Raw genomic sequence first — 19,923 nt, 5'->3', positions numbered from 1 at the left:
ATTATGCTGCCCTTTTTTTTTTTTAAACCAACGCTAATCTGTTAAAGCAAGATACAGATGTTTTCCATGTACACCCGTATCTCTTTACACGTTTATAATGGATGATGCTTCGTTCATGACCAAGTTTAAATTTTCCCAGGAGGAAAGATCCGTATGAACTCGTAATTTTTTTTTGAACGCTCCGACTTCCGTGACGTCACTTCAAGATGGCGGCGCTGAAAAGTCAAAAACAAGAAATAACAGCGTGAATTCAGCTTAAAAAAACCCCCAAAAACAACAACAAAAAACAACAGTCTTTTGGGTTTCTATTTATATTTTAAATTGTCATATACTTTGATAATTGAAATGTTAATTCGCTTTTTAAACACCCCCCAAACAACTCTGTACTTCCAGTTGTCAGTTGTTTTCAAGACAATCTCGCCCCTCTCAATATGGCTGACGCGTTGCCGTATGGTAGCAGCTAGCATCAACGGCTAATTGCTACTTGAATGCTGCCATTTTCCTGTGTTCTCTGGCGCCCGATGACTTTAACTTTGAAAACTCACCGTGTGTGTTTGTGTGTGTTTAATCGGCGCTAAATGCCACACAGCTGTAAATCCAAGCGGGTATGTTTTCTCTTCTCACACCCTCATCTGTATTCCGTGGACCCTTTTTATAGTCGTGGTTCTGTTTGTTATGTTGTGACGTCGGTGTTGAATGTATGTGAACGTAAAAATTATGAAAAGCTTGTTTTATTTTAGCACATCATGATAACTAGTCAATAATGATAGTAGTATAGACATGAGCTTAAAAAAAAGGAGCTAGCTGGCTAGCGAACTAGCCTGAGTAAAGTGTAACATTAGACACGAAATGTCAGCATTAAGCAGCGTTTAGCATGGGAAATGAATGGTATTAGTGCTAATTAAGGAGTTGTTATTAATGAAAAATGTTATTAAAAAGTTTGTAAAGCGCCTTTTAGTATCTAACACTGCCAATATTAGAAATGAGTGTTAGTCTGATGGGTAACAGCAATAAAATGCTCATGTGGTGGTGTTTTTCTTCTTCACAGATCTGAGACTCAGGAACTAAGACACACAGGACAATGTCCAGTAATGCAGGCACTGAAGACGCAGAGGAAGACGATGTTGAATTTGTCTCTGTAAGCAATTTAACATAGCATTTTGATACTGATGCACATGGATGAAATCCTCACGTCTGTCACAGAAACATTTCTATTTCCACGCAACTGTTAAACTGCTCCATAATGTTTTGATAAACAGCACTAGAAGCTGCACTGATAAGTCTCCCCTTAATCGGTGTGCACACCCTTCAATCTAGGCTTGTGCTTTCTACAACCTCTTTTTTTTTTTTTATTGGATGATGATGATGAGAGTGCTCCTCAACACACAATATCTCCAGATCCTTCAACGTTTCTGGCTTCTCTCTTGTGGATTCTCATCTTCAGCTAACCCCACAGTTTTTTATTTATTTATTTATTTATTTATTTTAAATTGGAGTTTGAAGTCTGGTATGACCATGTTGAAAGCTTGATGCAAGTCCAAGCAAACCCATCAGGAAGAGCAAAAACATTGTGTGGCTATCTCACCTATTAACAAGAAAGAACACACTGGTGGCCTCGGGATCACCAAAAGGCCCGAAAAAACCAAGGTAAAGGAAACTGTCCACATGCTCCACTGGGGTCCCGTTGATCTTGAGTGGATGATGGCTCCTCTCCTGCTTTCCACAACCAGCTCCTTTGTCTTGCTGACGTTCAGGAAGAGATTGTTCTCCTGGCACCAGTTCTCCTTAAAATAGGCCTTCTCGTCGTTATCGGAGATCAGGCCCAACACAACAGCGTGTTTAATAATGGTGGAAGAGTTGGAAGTGGCCACACAGTCATAGGTGTAAAGAGAGTACAGCAGGGGGCTCAATACACATCCCGGGGGAGGGGGGGGGTGTGTTTGCCCACCCTAACTGCGTATGGTCTGTCCATCAGGAAGTTGGAGATCCACTGGCCCAGTGACGGTGTCAGAACCAGGTCCTCCAGCTTGGTGGTGAGTTTGGAGGGTATTCTAGTGTTAAATGCTGAGCTGTAGACAACAGACAGCATTTTAACATAATTTCCCTTTCTGCAGTCCAGATGGCACAGAGAAGTGTGGAGATGCGTGATAGCATCATCCGTGTAGCGATTTGGGCGGTATGCAAATTGTAGTGGAAATAAAGCATCCTTGGCATTAATACTGTAACTACACCAGTCGTTTCTCAGTAGAAATAAAATCAAGTTTTAAAATTATCATTTCGAATAACTTTTTCCACAGACTGCAACCTCTCTCCCACACTGACTGACACACGGGATTCTGGGATATGTACGACGGCAAAGGATACATCTATGAGACCTTTTGAGTCATCTCAGAAGGCAGCATTCAATGCACACTTTTGATTTGGACTTGACTCTTTGCCTTCCTGCCTCTAGGTACAGCTTTAGAGTGCTTTGACTGTTGTTGTTTTTTTTTTTAGTAGGGGGACGACTACTGGAACTGGGTTCTGTGATCAGATGAGAAATAATAAAAAATAAAGCTTTCTGGCAACAAACACCCAAGTTGGGTTTGGAGTAAAAAGGGTGGTGCTTATATGGAAAAGAATCTAATCAACACTGTTGGGTATGATGGAGGATCTGTGATGTAGATCTGTGGTGATGTGAGGCTATTTTTCTTCAAAAGTCAAAGTGAAACATTTCAATCAACAACTGCATCATGGATGGATCTTGACTTGGCCATTGTAGATCATTCCACCTCTTTGACTGGGGGTGAAAAAAAAGTCTTGGGTTGCTATCAAAGGAGGCTTTGGGTTTGTCACCCTGCACTGTGAATTCATCCCGTTGCTTCTGTCAGCAGTTACATCATCTATAAATACAACAGAACCATTGTATTCATTGGCAGCCATACATGCCCACACCATAAGATCAAGTGGTATACTTCAGATCATGAGCAGTTCCTTCACTTCTCCATACTCTTCTCTTCTCAGACAACGTTTACATGGACAGCAGTAATCTAATTATTGACCTTACTCTGATTAAGATAATATTGTGATTAAGGTGTTTACATGAGTCGCTTTTAGAATACTCCTTTCATGTACCCGTTTTACATGTTATAGAACATAATTAGATTAACAGCCCGCGTCATTACGTCACCGTGCAACGCCGTCCGACGTCCCTCCAGAATTTCACGTATCAACATACAGTTCGTCTTCATTGTGGTACCGTATACAGTTTTGGGTGTTTTTATTTATTTTTTTTACGAACGCTTTAAGTGCAGTAGATTATTTGTCATGCTGTACGTGCTAATAGACAACTGCTTGAAGCGGTGGGTGTGTCCCAAATCGCGTAGTTACCGTCTATATAGTAGCCGAGATGCATGTATTTTTCTCCATTACAGGCCTGTAGTAGGAAAGTATGCGATTTGGGACACAGCCGAACTCTCTTGTTCGCCGTAAAACGTAAAACTGCCGTGTGTGATCGTGTCCTGTCGCAAAATGCGGTGAAAACTCCCACACGACGTTCATAATGTGATTAAGGTGTTTACATGTCTGTAATACTCGTCCATAATGCGACTAAAACAGGAGTACTCCACCTGTCTTAATTAGATTATTGCTTACTTCGATTATGACCTTAATTAGATTAAGGTAAGTAAAAATTGCTGTTTACATGGTAGTTTCTTAATTAGAGTATGGTCTTAATCGGATTAAGAGTGGATTATTGTTGTCCATGTAAACGCAGCTATTGTGTTGCAAGATGATCTTTGTCTCATCTGTCCCTAGGATGTTGTTCCATAACTTTACAGGCTTTTTTTTTTAAAGATGTTTTTGGCAAACTCTAATGGTCCAGTTTCTGATGCATCTTTGTATTTACTCTGGTGAAGTCTTCTCTTGATTGTTGACATTGACACGGATATACCTACCTCCTGCAGGATGTTCTTGATCTAGCCATCTGTTGTGAAGGGGTTTTTTCTTCTGAATTCTTCTGTCATCTAGCACAGTTGTTTTCCATGGTGTCAACATCACACAGGACTTGACATGGTCCTGTCACATCAACACCCTAGTGAAGAAGGCCCGTCAGCGTCTATTCCATCTCAGGCGCTTGAAAGACTTTAAACTGCCCTCTAAGGTGCTCAGGAACTTTTAAACATGCAAAATTGAGAGCATCATGTGGCGTGTCTGTTCAGTCACATTGTGTCAGCCAAATGTTTAGGTCTTATCTGGTGATGTATAAACTGTATTAGTGAAATGTGACCATAAATGTGACCTTCTTCTCCTTTCAGGAGGGTTCGCTTAGACCTGTTCTGGAGTGCATCGACCTGCTGAGCGAAGGAGAGGACGATGCAGGAGTGTGTACGGTGTGTGTCATACATCCAGGGCAGAGAAACCTGGCACAGAAACGTGCCAGGTTTCAACTCTGTTCAAAGCAGAGTTGTTGAACCAGCTAATTAAATATAGGACATGTAGGATAAAATATAGACATATAAAACATACATTCTTTTATAAGATGTGGAGGTTTAATTACAGTTTACAGTACTGGCAGTTAAATATGGATACATTTTAAGATTAGTTCCATCGACTACCTAAATCATTATATTTTAACCACCGTCATTATGTACACTCGGACTTTAAAATTTGTATTTTATTCAAGGCATTTAAGTGCACTTGATTGGTGAGCCAAATACACTACTGTAATATCGGTCTTACATTTATATTAAAACTTTTTCCCCTCTAACGCCATCTCTGTTTTGAAACTTAAAATTGCAAGTTACTTGCAGAGTTATTTATTTATTTTTACGCGAGTTGTGCTTCGGCACTGCTCCTCTGTGTGGATGACTCTGATGGTTTGAGGTATAGTTATGGGTTGTATATCAGCACTGATCCTTCACAATGGAGGTGGCGGCGAATAGCGTTTTCTTGGAACTAAGGGAATTACTCCCTCTCCTAGCTAGCAGAAAATAAGTGTAATTTATAAGTGTAGCAAAACAAACAAACAAACATTGGAAACTCCTAGCTGAATAAAGCCAATAAGTGTGCTAATTTTAGCTAGCTACCTATTGAGCCACTGAAATGTCTGACATGTTCAGCAGGAAAAAACCCATCTCTGCGTCAGTCTTCAGTCCCTTCAGATATTGGAGTTATCACCACGTCTCAAAAACCATGCCTATATTTATTCTAGGTTTAGCACCGGCCCTGTCACTTTCCCTTTTTGACTGCAGGTTCTCTGCAGTTTGAGGTTTCTTGGTTTTGACAACAGCTGATTTCCCCAGATGTCAGCGATGATTGATTACGTTTAGAACGATCCAGATTAAAGCAGCCATCTAGATCACAAGTTTCAATTCTAAGCAACTCTTATAAAAGCAAGCTACAAACACGCCACCATCCTCAGCCCCCACACACACGATATGGTAGCCAGCTCTTCTTTCTCTTTACGGACGTGACGTAACCACACGAAGGTGAATGACATCAAACTCGCGTTTCCTGCGAAATCCGACACGACAGCTCAAATTATAAATCCTTATTATAAGCTTACAGTTGTGAATCGGGGTGAGGTAAAGAGACAGTTTAACACTTTATTTATTTATTTTTATATGTACTTGTTCAATAATTGATTTTTTTTTCTTTTTCATTTTATTAACCAAAATAGTTCAGTTTTATACTTCAGCATTAAATAGTGTTTGTATTTACTGTCTCTAGTTAGAGTGATCCAAATTGTTTCAGTTCAGTTTTATTTGTATAGCACTTTTAACAACAGACATTGTCACAAAGCTGCAAAAGCTTTACAGAAATCTGGACGTTGATTTATATTTAGATCCCCAATGAGCAAGCCGGAGGTGACGGCATCAAAATAAAACGCAGAGACAATATGAGGAAGAAACCCTGAGAGGGACCAGACTTAAAAGGCAACAGGTGTAGAAGAGTAACAACAGTATTAACTGTTTTGAAAGGATGTTCAGTATGAGCATATTGTGAATAAGAGTTCTGGGATGAGCACAGGACAAATCTTTCCCAGTTAGTGTGTGTGTATACATACATGTACATATCTCTAGAGTATTTAACTTGACCCCTTTTCTTGATGTTAATACAGTGTGTTCTAAAGTGTCTGCACTTATCTTATATAATAATCATCTTTCTTTCACCCCACTGTAAATGAAATTGCTAGATTGAGGATCAGGTGGACAGACAGAAGGCCCAAGCAGTTTCAACCTTGGACAGACTGGCTCGCCAGGTAGCTGTGGAGAAACAGGAGCGGGCAGAAAAGTGCAAAGCCTTTAAGGTCTGTACTTGTTAAAAAAAAAAAAAAGATTGAACATTACTGACAATTTTAGTATGCATGTGTTCATCATGTAGTCAAGGGCCATGCTTGTATTTGCCCTTTAGGAGAAGATGATCTCGCAGCAAGCTCACGGCCGTCGTGAGTTGGCAGTGAGTCGATGCAGCAGTGAGGACAGCAGTGATGCCAAACGCTGTGTGGACATCTGGCTGAGTATGCCAGGTCGATATTACCTTGCATAGCTCATAGAAAGTTGGTGGAGAAGAATCATGTGTTTCGTTGTGCAAAACAAACCTTACAGCACAGTACAGGACACTGATTTTTTTTTCTTCACGTTTGGTGAATCCTTCAAACTTCTTTTCCCTCAGGATTAAAGCCTGGTATCATCAATACTGGCACAGGCTGGAGGCGCAGATCGGCTCCCAATCCCTCGTTAAGGTCCTCCCCTCAAACCTGCCCCGTCATTAATTGTGGACGGGTATATGAAAATGTCCCTCTGCTTGAGGGTCACCTTAAACGGTAAGTGTTTTACATTTATACGAATTGGCTTACTCCCACATGTGTCCGTGTTTACCTGCGTCCCATGAATTGTGCTTACAGAACTACCAACCTGTACGTATTTTGAGAAGGCGTTCCGCTTTCTAACATTGGAGTAAACTAGTACGATTTATGCCCCCCCCCAAAAAAATAATAATGGCAAATGAACCAATCGACTTATGAAACTCATCAGAGAGGCGCTTGGGTGTTTTGAACTCACTGGGCGTGTGTCAATCAGCTCCCTAGGTCATGAATTGATATATTGTGTACCAGCGACATGACTACGTACTCTCATTGTAAAACCTCAAAACTGGCGTTTATCAACAACCAAGGACCGATATCTTTGACATTAAATGTCATGTAAGTTTGTTAGCTCAATCACATGCGTTTCTGTCATGGTACATGATACTAAGCTATGTAGTGGATTTTTAAAAACTCATTAAACACGCAAGTCAAACAAACCGTATATAGAATGTCAAAGTTAAAAAATTACTAACGCGAGTAATCATTTGAGAGCCACAACAATGATAACAAGCTGCTTACGTTCGTAGACAACGTTGGCCGACAGTTCGTCCGCCGTGTTTTTCGAGCTGAGAGGCTTCAGAAAATATGACGTCGTGTCCAGTGGAAACGTAGTGAGCATCGATACTCCCTGGTTTTTGCCATGGGATTTTTTTAGGGAGCGAATGTTCCAGTGCGCTGGAAGGATTTTGCGATTGAGGCAGCCCTTAAAATCAAGGAAAGTCCCTGATCAGCACCCTGACTACTGGACTAGGGAGCTGGTCGAGACACACCAACTGATATTAACTAAAGCCCCTCCCCTTTCCCCCACTTCTCATTAGTAATCTTTTAGGATTATATATATATATATATATATATATATATATATATATATATATATATATATATATATAAACTGTATTTCTGTGTACTTGTGTGGGACTTCATATTATTCATTTGCTTGTATTTCCTAATTTGTAAGTCGCTTCGGATAAAAGCGTCTGCTAAATGAATAGATGTAATTATTCCTCTTCAGGGTTGGCAGGTCTAGGCTTAGAATGTAAAAATGTTGTCATATAGAATGATATTTTGTAAAGTGATTTGTGAGCCATTACAAGTCTATGTTCCTAAATGCATATGTTAATATTATTGTGTGTTGAATTTATAGATTTGACCATTCTCCATGTGACCCCACTATCACACTTAAGGGCAGCCCTGCTTCTCTGTATGCCTGCGTGGCCTGTGGTAGTCATTTTGACACCAGCGAGCACTGGAGAATGCATCTAGACTCTCAGGTTTGCCTTTTGTTGTTTTTTTTTTTTGTTTTTTTAGTTTATCTTACTTAATAGATGATGCATCTTTCTTGCTAAATGATGAAGGGGAGCAGATACCAGTTTGCTGATTTTATTTGATTTGATCAGCCATTTGTTTTGCAAAAACGACAGATGAAATGTTGGTGTTGTCCACTTCAATGTATTTAGAAATACTTCAGAATGTTTCTTTAAGATCTCAGCACCACTGAAGTGAAGCTGTTATGTTTGATTGCCACTGCAGCTGTCTTCCTCGAATGCTGGTGCTCATGACAGCTCTCAGACCTGCCAGTTGATTGTTTGCTTCGCTTGCCCTGCCTGTTTCCTCCTCTTTAACTTCAAAGATGAGTGTCTCCAGCACATGGCAGCCAAAAACCACTTCACTCAGTCTGTCTCTCTACATGGTTAGTGCTGAAACCTTGCTCCTAGCTATTCAAACTACTCACTTACCCCATAGATTGTAAAACTCCTTTATATGGTCAGTGGAAATGAAATATTAAAGCTCACTCTTATGTTTAAAAAAATATATATATATATATATATATATATATATATTCTCATGACAGAGATGAAGTCATCGGGGCCAATTCCAGTTCCACGATATGCAAAGAACCGGCTAATTGCTTTATGTAAAGATATTGCATTTAGAGTCAAATGCACAGCTTGTTCAAAGGTGCTTACTTCACACATGGAAGCCAAGGCTCACTTCAAGTAAGTTTTTTATTTGTTTATTTTATTTTTTAAAAACATTTTTAAAAAAAAGAAAAGAAAAAAAAGGATATATATAAAATCAATAGCAATGACACAATATGCAGTCTTAAGCATCCTGTTCCAATTAATGTTTAACTTGAAACATATAGACAAATTGTGTCGCTCTGATATCTGAGGGCCCTCATCATTTGACTTAAGAAACAAAAAAGTCCCTTGGACGAGTGGGGAAAACATCAAGATTATATTATTCCAGTTTGTTGTTTTTTTTTACAGTATGTGGTGCTATTGTGCCCTTTCTGCTCTCCCAGTGTGCACTGCAGACAGGGCTGTGCTATTGCAGAAGCCGATCAAAGCGTGGCTGAGGTCATGAAGCAGCTGACTGTTTTGAGCCAATGCACTTCCTGCTCCAAAATCTTCCTATGCCAAAGACAGATCGAGGAACACGGAGAACAAACACAGCACGAGGTGGAGATGATCAGCAGCATGGAGCGAGCACTTCTAGTCTACAGCAACTACAGCGAAATCCGACACGGCCTCAAGGGTACCGCCAGTCACCCCTCTAAACATGCCAGTGCAACTGTATCTTCATCGCATAGGGACAAAAGAGACAAAAACGACTGTCTTTGGTCCCCTGCCAAGCGGCAGAGACTCTCCAGCTCAAGTCCTCAAGCTAAGTGTGATCGAGCCTCGAAACTCGCTTGGTTCTGTGAGTGTGGCATGCAGTTCCTGGAGGAGGATCAAGCCAGCAAGCATCTTCTAGCAGCCAACCAAATCTTTCACAAGTGTGCCGTCTGCGGCAAGCTAATGGGCGAATCGTCCATCGCTCGTCTGCACATGAGCAGGTTCCATGGCGGCGCTCATCTGTCCAACTTCCTTTTCCACTGCAGGCTGTGCAAATCAGACATGCCAAGGATTGAGGACATCTTGTCTCATGTTGGTGTTTCCCATCAAGGGCACACCTACTATGAAGAAAGAGAAAAAACTCAAGAGGAAATCTTGTCTAGTCCTTCTCAGAAACCGTCCACCAGGGTAGACAGCGGGCCAGCTGTTTCCACTCCGCACGATATCAGAAACAAGGAACGGTGGCTGTGCCGAATGTGCGAGGACATATTTGACTCTGAAGCGGTGGTGCTCAAGCATTGCAGCGATGTGACCAGTCACAGCTTCCAGAGGTTCGCTTGTGGCCACTGTCCACAGAAGTTCTTTAAAGAGTCGACCCTCCGCCGGCACTGTGCTAACGAGCACAATAATCAGCTGCTCCTTCGCTACTTCTGTGGACTCTGTGACAGCATGCTGTACGAGTCTGAGCAGGAGTTCCTAGAGCACTACTCCAGCCTGCACAGCAAGGATTACTACCACTTGGATAAAATAGAGAATGGATCTCTTTCAGTCACAGAGAGTTCTGATGAGGTACCGACAACAAGTAAAAGCCTTCCCCAACTCTGTCCATGCATGGGCACCCAAAAAGCCAAAGAGGAAACCAAGTCCACCTTTACAAGATGCATGAAGCAGCTGGCCATAGAAGGCAAATGTGGATACATCTGTCACCGATGCGCGGCAAAGACAGGCTCTTACGCCGAGATGAAAACGCACATGCACTTGAAGCACGAGGCCCTGGGCAAGGACAAAAGCTTTGATGTCGTCTGCGAGTTGTGTTCCGAGAGCCACAAGGATGTGCCCGGTTTCCACTCGCATTACCACACCCATCACTGCTTAATGGAACCGTGTATGTCCTCTCGATGCGGTGGATCAAGCAGGGAAGATGCCTCGATCGAGAAGGTTTTGAACGCAGAGGAAATCTCTGCCGAAAAGAATGGTGAGGTCTAACTGAGAATCGGTAACTCTGAATTTCTACATTTATTAAGAACGTAACCCTGAGACACATCACAAAGTGGGAACAAGTGGTTATTTTACTCACTGACATGTTTCTTTTTCTAGCTGAGGAGTTTCAGGATGTAAAGACAGCCATTGCTTCAAGCACCACTTCCAAAGAGAACAAGGGTGAATTTGCAAGAATCTACTATTTCTGGTTATTTTAAGTATATGGATGTGTGTATGTGTGTATGTGACGTCACAGAAAACCTTTTGTTTCCTCAGATGACTTTGATGAGGCGATTAAACTGGCTTTGGCTTTAAGTGCAGAAGAAGCAAAGGAGCCAACAGCATTTGATCAGGGTGGGTCAAGGTATTCTTCTTTTCAACAGTTGCCTCAACGTGCACATAGTTCCTAAGAGTGTATGACTGAGCTTGCATTAATTAATCGTGTTTTTAACTTTGCCAGCTTTGAATCTCTGAAAAGAGGTACCAGCATAACTGTGAAATCAGCTTGGTAAACTCACACTGGGCTATTAAAGGGATAAGAGAAGCTTTGGGTGACAAGGAGCATTGTTTGAGGCCTTGTTTACACGGTGAGGTGTTTGGGGCTGTCTGTTAAGTGTCTTAGATGTGACTGGAAAATGTAGCACTTGGCACTCTTTATCTAGAGACAGTTGTGGGAAATGTATTATACTGAAGAATTAGTCAAATTGCTGTAACAGATTAGTTAGGAAGTAGAAGTGTGTATACAATTGGTAACCAAATCAAGCTCAGGAGCAGAATCAGAACCACCAAGTTTGAAGGTACTTGATTTCGAACCACTCCAATGTCGCTTTGGCAGTATGTTTCTATCCTTTTCCACCCCATTCTCAAGGCTGGAGCAGGTTTTCTTTTAAAAAATACCCTGTATTTGGCTTCATCCTTCTACCTTCAAACCTGACCAGTTTTTACTGATGAAAGGCATTCCTACAACAAGATGCTACCACCATCATGTTTCACTTTGAGATTGGTGTTCTTCTGAGGGGAACTGCTTGCACCAGGGGTTTCACAGCAACAGGGTGAATACTGCATCAATATGCAATCACTATTTATATATTTTTTAAATTTGTAAATAATGTTGCAAACTATAGTGACCTCCCCCCCCAACACACACATTAATATTATGGGCTATTTTGTGTAGATTCATTACACATAATCCCAATCAAGTCCATTAAAGTTCCAGGTTGTAACAATAAAGATGTGGTAAAGTTCAGGGGAGTGAAAACGTATGCAAGTCATGGTAGAACGTGCGAGTGATAGATTGAGTTGATTAATCATGGAAAAACTACTTGCAAATAGGATACGCTTCTATTTTGCTGCAGCTTTTTTTTTTTTTTTTTTTTTACAGACTTTGCCATGCAACTTTGCAGAGTTTTTTGTGCTTTTTGTGGAAAATTACTTGAATTTGGCAATTGCGCGAAATTGTTTTGCGTGGTCTTTTGCAGTGATGTTTGGTAAATGAAACGTTTTAGCTGTACTCATATGCGATGCACGTGAATCGAAGAGGGCTATGACTGAATGCGCGTTGTGATGACGTCACACAACGTGTCTTAGCCCAAATCTGCGGTAATTTTGAAAAATTGCAAGCTCCTCCAAATATTGCGAAGTTTCCTTGATTTTGCATTCATTTCTGCGATCGCAAAATCCTTGAGGGACTGAAGGATTCCTGAAAACAAACTGGAATCTATAAGTAATATTCTATTCATTTTCTTGTATATGCATCATTTTATGTGACCATTTTCCCCACTTGCTAATTATTAAGTTTATTTGTGTTTTTGGTACATTAACGCATCCTATAGTTCCCCCACGTACACACGTACATGGGAATTACTTGATATCTAATTTTCTTTTGCAATTTTCTCACTTTGTCAGAGATGGAAGAGGCTCTGAAGAGAAGCCTGGTGGACTTTTGATCGGAAGCTACACACAAACACACACCATTGAATTTGTCCTTTATTTTCATGTTGTTCATGTAGCAACTGTAAGCTGTTAAATTTTTGTGAATGTGTTCTGAGGAGTAAATAAAGAAAACTAAGCTTAACACTGGTGTTAACTTTATTTAAACTTAGCCCTGAATGACACACAAGCAAAGAAGGCTGTGAAAAACTGTCTTTATTGTTTAACCTTTTATTCAAAAAATTAACAAAAATACTCTGCTCTCATGGATATCAAACAATTGCAAACAAGTTTATCCAAAAAATATACATATTTGTTAAATATAGGAGTGCCACAATTACTGGCACCCTTTTAGTCAATACTTTGTGCTACCTCCCTTTGCCAAGGTAACAGCGGAGTCTTCTCCTATAATGCCTGATGAGGTTGGAGAATACACAGTAAGGGATCTGAGACCATTCCTCCATAAAGAATCTCTCCAGATCCTTTAAATTTCAAGGTCCACCCGAACCATCCTCTTCACAGTGCCTTGAGCCAATACAGACACACGTCCAATTCCAGGTTGATTCCTAACATTTCTCACTTCTTAATTATAGCCTTGATGGTGGAAATGGCATTTTCAATGCTTGTTCTATTTTCTTCCCATTTTGTGAAGCTTGACAACCTTTTGCCGCACATCACAGCTATATTCCTTGGTCCTACCCATAGGTAGGACAACAGACAATTTTTCACAGCCTCCTTTGCTCATATTTACCAAGGGTGCCAATATTAGTAGAGGACACCGTGTATACACACACACACATTCATCTTTATAATAGATCTCACTGAAGATCATGTTTAAGATCTATTTTATGAATTTCTGAGTTGATCTTTTAAAAACTTCTCACTGACCTGGTCTGTTTTCACTTCGGTGGGCGGTTTCCTGTGGTACAGCATTGTGGTTTGACTACACACAGATATTGGGGGCTGTGGGATTTAACCCTTGCTTCATCTACCTAAAACTAGCAAAAATGTCAAAATGAGTTTAAAAAAAAAACAACAAAACAAAGAAGCTAACAGAGAAACATAACCATTAGGTTTGAAATGTTATGCTAATATGTTTCTGTATGTAAACATCCCCCGTGACATCAGTGATGTCACTCAGAAATGATAAATACACCACCAAACAACAAATTAGCACCAGAACAGCTAAATGCCCCATAAATATATATTTCAGTAGAAACATATTTAATGCGTTTCCGGGTGGGCCTTACCTTTAATTACCCCCACCCACCCCACAACGAGTCGCTCTGAAGGAGTGTAAGGAGTGAGAGTTTACCCCTGGGAAGTTCCAGCCCATGTTTGGAGATGTTCCTCAGGGCCGCTGTCCATTAAGGAAACCGCTAGAAAGTTCTGGAGCGGATACGAGGAGAGAGAGAGAGAAAGAAAGCAACCGCTGCACGCCGTGTACCGAGAGATTCACACACACACAGATTGCCATCATGGCTCAGGCTAAAATCAGCGCCAGAATGAACACCGACGCCGCCAAAGGTAAATTCAGCAGGTCCGTGTCGATGGCGGACCGCTCCATGCACTTACTCCAGAGTCTGGATGAAATTGAAATGAGGTAAGTACGTGGTTTGGCTTTTGCACGTGTTTTACAGCCTAAAGCCCACATACACACCGAATGCCTTCTCACAACGACGTTTAGTGGTGAAAGAAGGGCGAGGTTTCCTACTTATCCTGCGACGGGATTATTCCTGAGTGTTTAAGACTCGGTATTTCTTGAGAAAACGTGCTGACATGAGTCAAAGCAGCTGAAAGAATGTTGCTGTTCATGCGAGGCTATAAATACCATTCGCAACTCGAGGTGCACTGATGGCATTCAACTACACCAGAGTTCCTCATGAAGAGCTAGACAGCTCGAAGACTTCCCTGCTCTACAACACCAGCTCCTGTATGTGTACGTGAAGAAGAGTTTCAAAATCATAACTCGTTACACTGAATAGAGTTATGTAGGCTGGGTTTATCATCACAGGGCCTCTGATAGGGGTTTTCAGTCTCAAAGGTCTTGGCTTTTACTTTGTTAAACTGGACCTTAAAGGGAACTCCGAATGACCTCAGGAGTTTTGGTGTTCACAATAGTATAGCGGACTCGATTCACTTTCTGGACATTTTACCCATGATTAGCTAAGCTCACATTCTTTGATGACTCAAGCCAAACACTGAATTATCATTCATATCATTCAAAATGGTCATTTGACACAATGCTATCATTTGGATTATTTTAAAGAGAGAGAGAGAGAGAGAGAGAGAGAGAGAGAGAAGAAAACAGAACTGAATACAAATACCAGAAGCTTCTGGAAAAAGAAAGCAATGAGGAGACGGATTTTCTTACAGAGCTCACGCTTCATGCCGTAGACTTACTTGTGAGTCTCGTGAGTGGTTGGCAACGACAAAAGACATATATATACTCCAACTATTTTCCCTGTTACTGACACACTGTGCCTCAGTGTGTCTTTTTAGTAGTCATGTTGCTGCCTAAATTTTAGGACCACATGATTTTTCCACTTGGTTTGTATGTGCGAGGTGACGGGAAAACTGCAGGTACGTATATGGACAGCAAGCCTCATCGAGCAAAATGTCAAGAACTGTGTTTTTCCCCAAGACCCAAATCAAGTGGGCCACAAAATGAACCACAAACGGGACCGACCTCCTGTCGAAGCCGAGTACGGTTTGTTCGTGGGCCGTGATTGAGAGGTCAGAGTTCACGTCTTGTAATGCATATGCATTAAAAAAAAATGCCGAGTCATTGATTAGAGACCACTCGGATATGATCAAACGGACCGGTTATTATGCACAAATGTAAAGCATGCTGCCCCTTTGTTGCGTTTAATCTTCTGGATTAAAACATGATTATATGCATGTTGTGTACTATTGAGAGGACAGAGTTCATCTTTTTATTCCTTTTCTTTGTTTAAAGGCTTTAATGTATTGTTTATCTTCGCTGGGAAAAAAAGATAAGAAGATATATATTGATAGAATTTGGATGAAACACTGACAAGCAAGGAATAGTGAAAAATTAAAGTCTGACCAATCATAGTTAGCTCAAAAATGTCCTTAGGACTATAACGTGACGTTCCGCATATTTCAGTCCAGTGGAGTTGTCTGCTTCTAAAATGCTCTATTTGTAAAGTCTATAATCTTTTAATAAATACAATTTGGGGCTAACAGCATATCTCGCCCTTGTACCTTTCACCCTTGTTAACTAAATTGCCTCTTTAAATCGAAGTGTGTGCATAGATGCACTGTTAAAGTAGATATTTTGCGGCAGTTGAATTAGTTTAACACTGATATCATTTAAATGCTTTACATTAAGACATTTACTGTACAAGTTATAACATTTGCCTACAAATCTGTTGTAAATTGCTAGTCAAATCATTCTTATTTTAGAGTTTGATGTTGTGTACATGGAATTTCGTAGCCTGTGTAAAATGGGTTTATAAACAGAGGTTTAACTGTTGTGGTTTACAGGGTGGAGGCACTAAGGGAAGCGGCCACAGCTATGGAACATGAGAGGGAGTGCTTACTCGAAATGATCCAGTCCATTCAGAACAGCCAGGAAATGCGAACCATTTGTGATGGTAAGGTCACACATTTATTTATAAAAAAAAAAAAAAAAAAAAAAAAAATTGTGAAGAGTATAGAACTGTAAGTGCGGAACTGAGACACATCCTAAATTCTCTGCACCCCCAGGAGAGCGAGAAGAACTCAGTCTGACTGCTGGTAGACTCATGAGCCGGACGCTGACAGTGACCATCTCGGTGGACACCATCCGAAACCCACAACAGGAAGAGGCGCTGAGGACAGCCATAGCGATCATCGACGAGATCGCTGCTAAAGTGCTTGATGACATGGAGAGTGCGAGGAAGAAGCTGCAGGCCCTTCACGCCGCCTGCCTCACGGAGGCGCCGCTGGTTCCCATTGACCAGAAATTCCAGAGCATTGTGATCAGCTGCGCACTGGAAGACCAGAAGAAAATCAAGCGGCGGCTCGAGACGCTCATACGGAACATGGACAATGCGGAGAAAACCATCAAGATCATGGATAACCAGAAGGTGGACGAGTCCAAAAGTGCCAACGGCAAATGATGACACGGGGTGTGGACAGTAACACCTCTGTGGAGTGCCTAACTGTAGCACGTGCCTTCACTAATCACTGGGATCAGCACAACTTTTCATTTCTAACCACGTGTGCATGTGACGTGCTACACTTATAGTCTTATACCGCCATTTTGTTAACTCAATTAAAACGGAAGAGCTGAAAATTGTTAATTAATTTAAGTAGTATTCAAGGCAACAGAATGTATCGTACACGTTAAGTCTCCGAGACGTACCCCAACTTCTATATATTATCGGCTAATTCTATTAGTGTTCTACTAACAAAATCCAATTAACGAGTCCTCTGCACCTATCCGAGTCCGATCTGTAGTTGAGACCAATTATGAACTTTCCAGTGTTTTCCAGGGCAGAACAAACCAAATCCCTGGCTTAGGCCACACCCACTTCAGGTTTAAATCCGAATACAGATACGGATAGCGTTATATTATTGTAAATTGTACCTGTAATGTTTAGGATGTATCTGGATCTGCACATGGTATGCATACGCTGAGGGTTCAATTTAGACTATGGCTGCCATCATGCTCAAGTGGAATTCTTCATAAGGCTGTTAAGATTGTCATATTACCATATAGAGCAATGCTCGTCACTGTAGCTAAGGAGCGAAACGCTCAACGTGAAGGCGTGTTCGAGAAGCCTTTATAAAAATATAACACTTGAAAGTGTTAGTAGTGCAACACGTAATATCTCACAACATTTACCTCTAAACTTATTACAGTTACAGCTTAATGATCATGTAAAATTTGAGTGTCTGTCCAGAAAAAGTTTAATTTTTCCATGCCATGTTCCCGGAGTTCATTTTAAATAACTGGTGATGCACAGCGTATTAATGTAGTTCATCCCACCTCGTGAAGATCCCTTAGACAGATCTCTACAGTACAGGAAAGAAGTTTCCAAGCAAGCGTGCTCAAATATTAATATACAAAATATCTTGTTAAATGGAGACAGACAGTTAAAATAGATCCTTTATTTGTAAAATGACTACCATCTACCAGAGCAAAGTGACACCAGATAAGACATGTTCGGGGGAGGAAACAAAATGATTACAGTGAAGGTTTTTTTTTTGTTTTGAAATAAACATTTCTGTGAAATATTTATAGACCAGTCAGTGCAGGAACATTTACTTGAAACGTAAAGTTTACATTTAATATAAAGGCATCATAACCAAATGAGAAAGATGTAGAACCACTATTAGCAGTCGTAACAAATGTAATATTTTTATATACTCGACATTTTCATGTATGCTCAAGGTTGTGCTCTGTGATAAAGTGACCAGATATTCTTTTCTTTCTTTTTTTTTTTTGACGAATAAAGTGCCTTGAATCCATCGTAATGTAGGCTTGAATCTTTATATCCAAAAGAGCGTAAATGATTAGATTACACAGAATTACAAAATACAAAGAGAGCAAGGTCATATAAAGCTCATCACAACTGTAAACATATTGCTGGTCATTGTGGCTAAGTACCGTCGATACACATTCATACATGAAATCATATGTAAGGCATGCATGTTGTGCGTAAATGTAAAAAAATAAAATAAGCCAGACGGATTGAGTGTTTTATACGTTTTCATGTATGCTGAGCTGAAATGGGTGATTTCCTCATTGCTTTAGAGACTGATCAAGGATTAATCCGAAATTATACAATAGAATCGAGTCCTAATTACAAACGAGCATTATCTTAGTGAAGTATCTTCCAGTATTCACTGTGCTTTTAAGCAAGCCCTCAGAAGCTTCTGCAACCAAGAGCTTTAACCCTCAACTGCTCAACCCCCGGGTTTATATTGCATTCGGTCTCATTTGTTCAGTCATTACTTTGGAGAAAATCATCTACCAAATGAACAAGTGTACAAGAGTCTCCCAAAGTTTAGTTATACAAGAACAACAGTTGAACATGACGAAGGTCCAATTCAGAGAAAGGACTGTATGGACACAGAAATCCGATCTTATCACAAATCAGACTTGAGCCACTTTCGTATGCAGTCCTAGATTGGATATACCCAATTGGATAAATGACCATGTGACATGAAAGTGAACGGTAATGGAATTCATGTGGCCCATTAAGACACGTGTAAACAGCAATGGAGGACAAACAATGGGGACTATATTGAGTGGAAGGAATCTACAGAAACCAAGTATTTGATGTGTGCGTTTGAAGGGACAGGTGTGTTCACAACCACCAGTGACCAATAATCGGTCTTTAATGAGGACCTTTGAGACATCAAAATCAGAATTGTGCAAAGAAGTTTGCAGTGATTGCTCCAAGTGTAATGTCTGAAGTGGCAGATCGTTTAGAGCTGTGGATCTCAAATTGGGTTCTGTGAAGTATAGCCAATGGGTCAGGGATTTTTTTTTCCTAGAAATTTTATGTAAATTTTACCAACAAAATGTGTCCTATGAGTAGAATGTTCAGGAGAAAAAACACTCCATGGCTTCAATGAATAGCCAAAATAGGATTGTACACTTAAATATTGAGCCTAATATCTGAAGAGTTGGATTACACCTTCTCACCATCCACTTTAAAGGCAACACCTATCCAATCAGCCAATCAGTGAACCAGAAGCGCAATATATATCCAGCCACCACCGGCCTGAACAAGGCAGTTGTGTCCACGGATTCCAGCTGTTGATACCAAATTCTGATTCCAATGAACTGAGATTCATCAGACCAGGCGAGTTTTTCCCAATCTTCCACAGCACTAATGCTCACTCAATGCACTTTGTTTTTCCACACTATTGTGCGTAAACTCCTGAGAGGTGTCGTGCGTGAAAATCCCAGGAGGTCAAGTTGATCAGATCCCAGAGAGAATATCCATCCACCCATCCATCCATCCATCCATCTTCTGTACCGCTTATCCAACACAGGGTCACAGGGGAACCTGGAGCCTATCCCAGGTGGGGGCCACCCTGGACGGGGTGCCAACCATCGCAGGGAACAATCGCACACACATTCACACACTATGGACAATTTGGCCAAAATGCCAATCAGCCTAGAACACGTCTTCAGACTTGGGGAGGAAACCAGAGTACCCTGAAGACACCCCTGAAGCACGGGGACAGCATACAAACTCAACACGCACACAGGGCAGAGGTGGCATTCGAACTTCCAACTCCAGAAGTGCGAGGCAAACATGCTAACCGCTAAGCCACAATGTAAGCCCACCCTCCCCCTCCAAT

General features: G+C 40.9%; 2 protein-coding genes across 4 annotated transcripts; both read left to right on the top strand.

Annotated features, from left to right (window-relative positions):
* Nucleotides 1–192: 192 nt before the first annotated feature.
* znf451 (zinc finger protein 451) lies at nt 193–13,078 on the top strand. 3 transcript variants are annotated; one of them, XR_008385523.1, is made up of 13 exons: nt 193–605; nt 1,049–1,138; nt 4,296–4,370; nt 6,176–6,289; nt 6,394–6,508; nt 6,655–6,805; nt 7,992–8,118; nt 8,378–8,537; nt 8,700–8,844; nt 9,153–10,660; nt 10,783–10,845; nt 10,942–11,717; nt 12,571–12,688. XR_008385523.1 is itself a non-coding variant. In XM_053620551.1 (13 exons), the coding sequence occupies exons 2-13, from the start codon at nt 1,082–1,084 to the stop codon at nt 12,609–12,611; spliced, it is 2,634 nt and encodes an 877-aa protein (XP_053476526.1). In that variant the 5' UTR covers nt 194–605; nt 1,049–1,081; the 3' UTR covers nt 12,612–13,078. The 3 variants fall into 3 exon arrangements, 1 of the variants encoding a protein (XP_053476526.1); XM_053620551.1 differs by having other exon boundaries at nt 194–605; nt 10,942–11,019; nt 12,571–13,078; XR_008385524.1 differs by having other exon boundaries at nt 604–698.
* Nucleotides 13,079–13,930: 852 nt separating this feature from the next.
* bag2 (BCL2 associated athanogene 2) lies at nt 13,931–19,127 on the top strand. The gene is made up of 3 exons (XM_053620557.1): nt 13,931–14,197; nt 16,105–16,214; nt 16,327–19,127. Exons 1-3 carry the CDS (start codon nt 14,073–14,075, stop codon nt 16,719–16,721), a joined length of 630 nt encoding a protein of 209 aa, XP_053476532.1. The 5' UTR covers nt 13,931–14,072; the 3' UTR covers nt 16,722–19,127.
* The last annotated feature ends 796 nt before the right edge of the window (nt 19,128–19,923 follow it).

Source organism: Ictalurus furcatus, chromosome 3 (assembly GCF_023375685.1).
Source record: "Ictalurus furcatus strain D&B chromosome 3, Billie_1.0, whole genome shotgun sequence".
NCBI classification, from domain to species: Eukaryota; Metazoa; Chordata; class Actinopteri; order Siluriformes; family Ictaluridae; genus Ictalurus; species Ictalurus furcatus.
The sequence above is the reverse complement of the archived record's forward strand: the minus strand, read 5'-3'. Positions and strand labels throughout refer to the sequence as shown.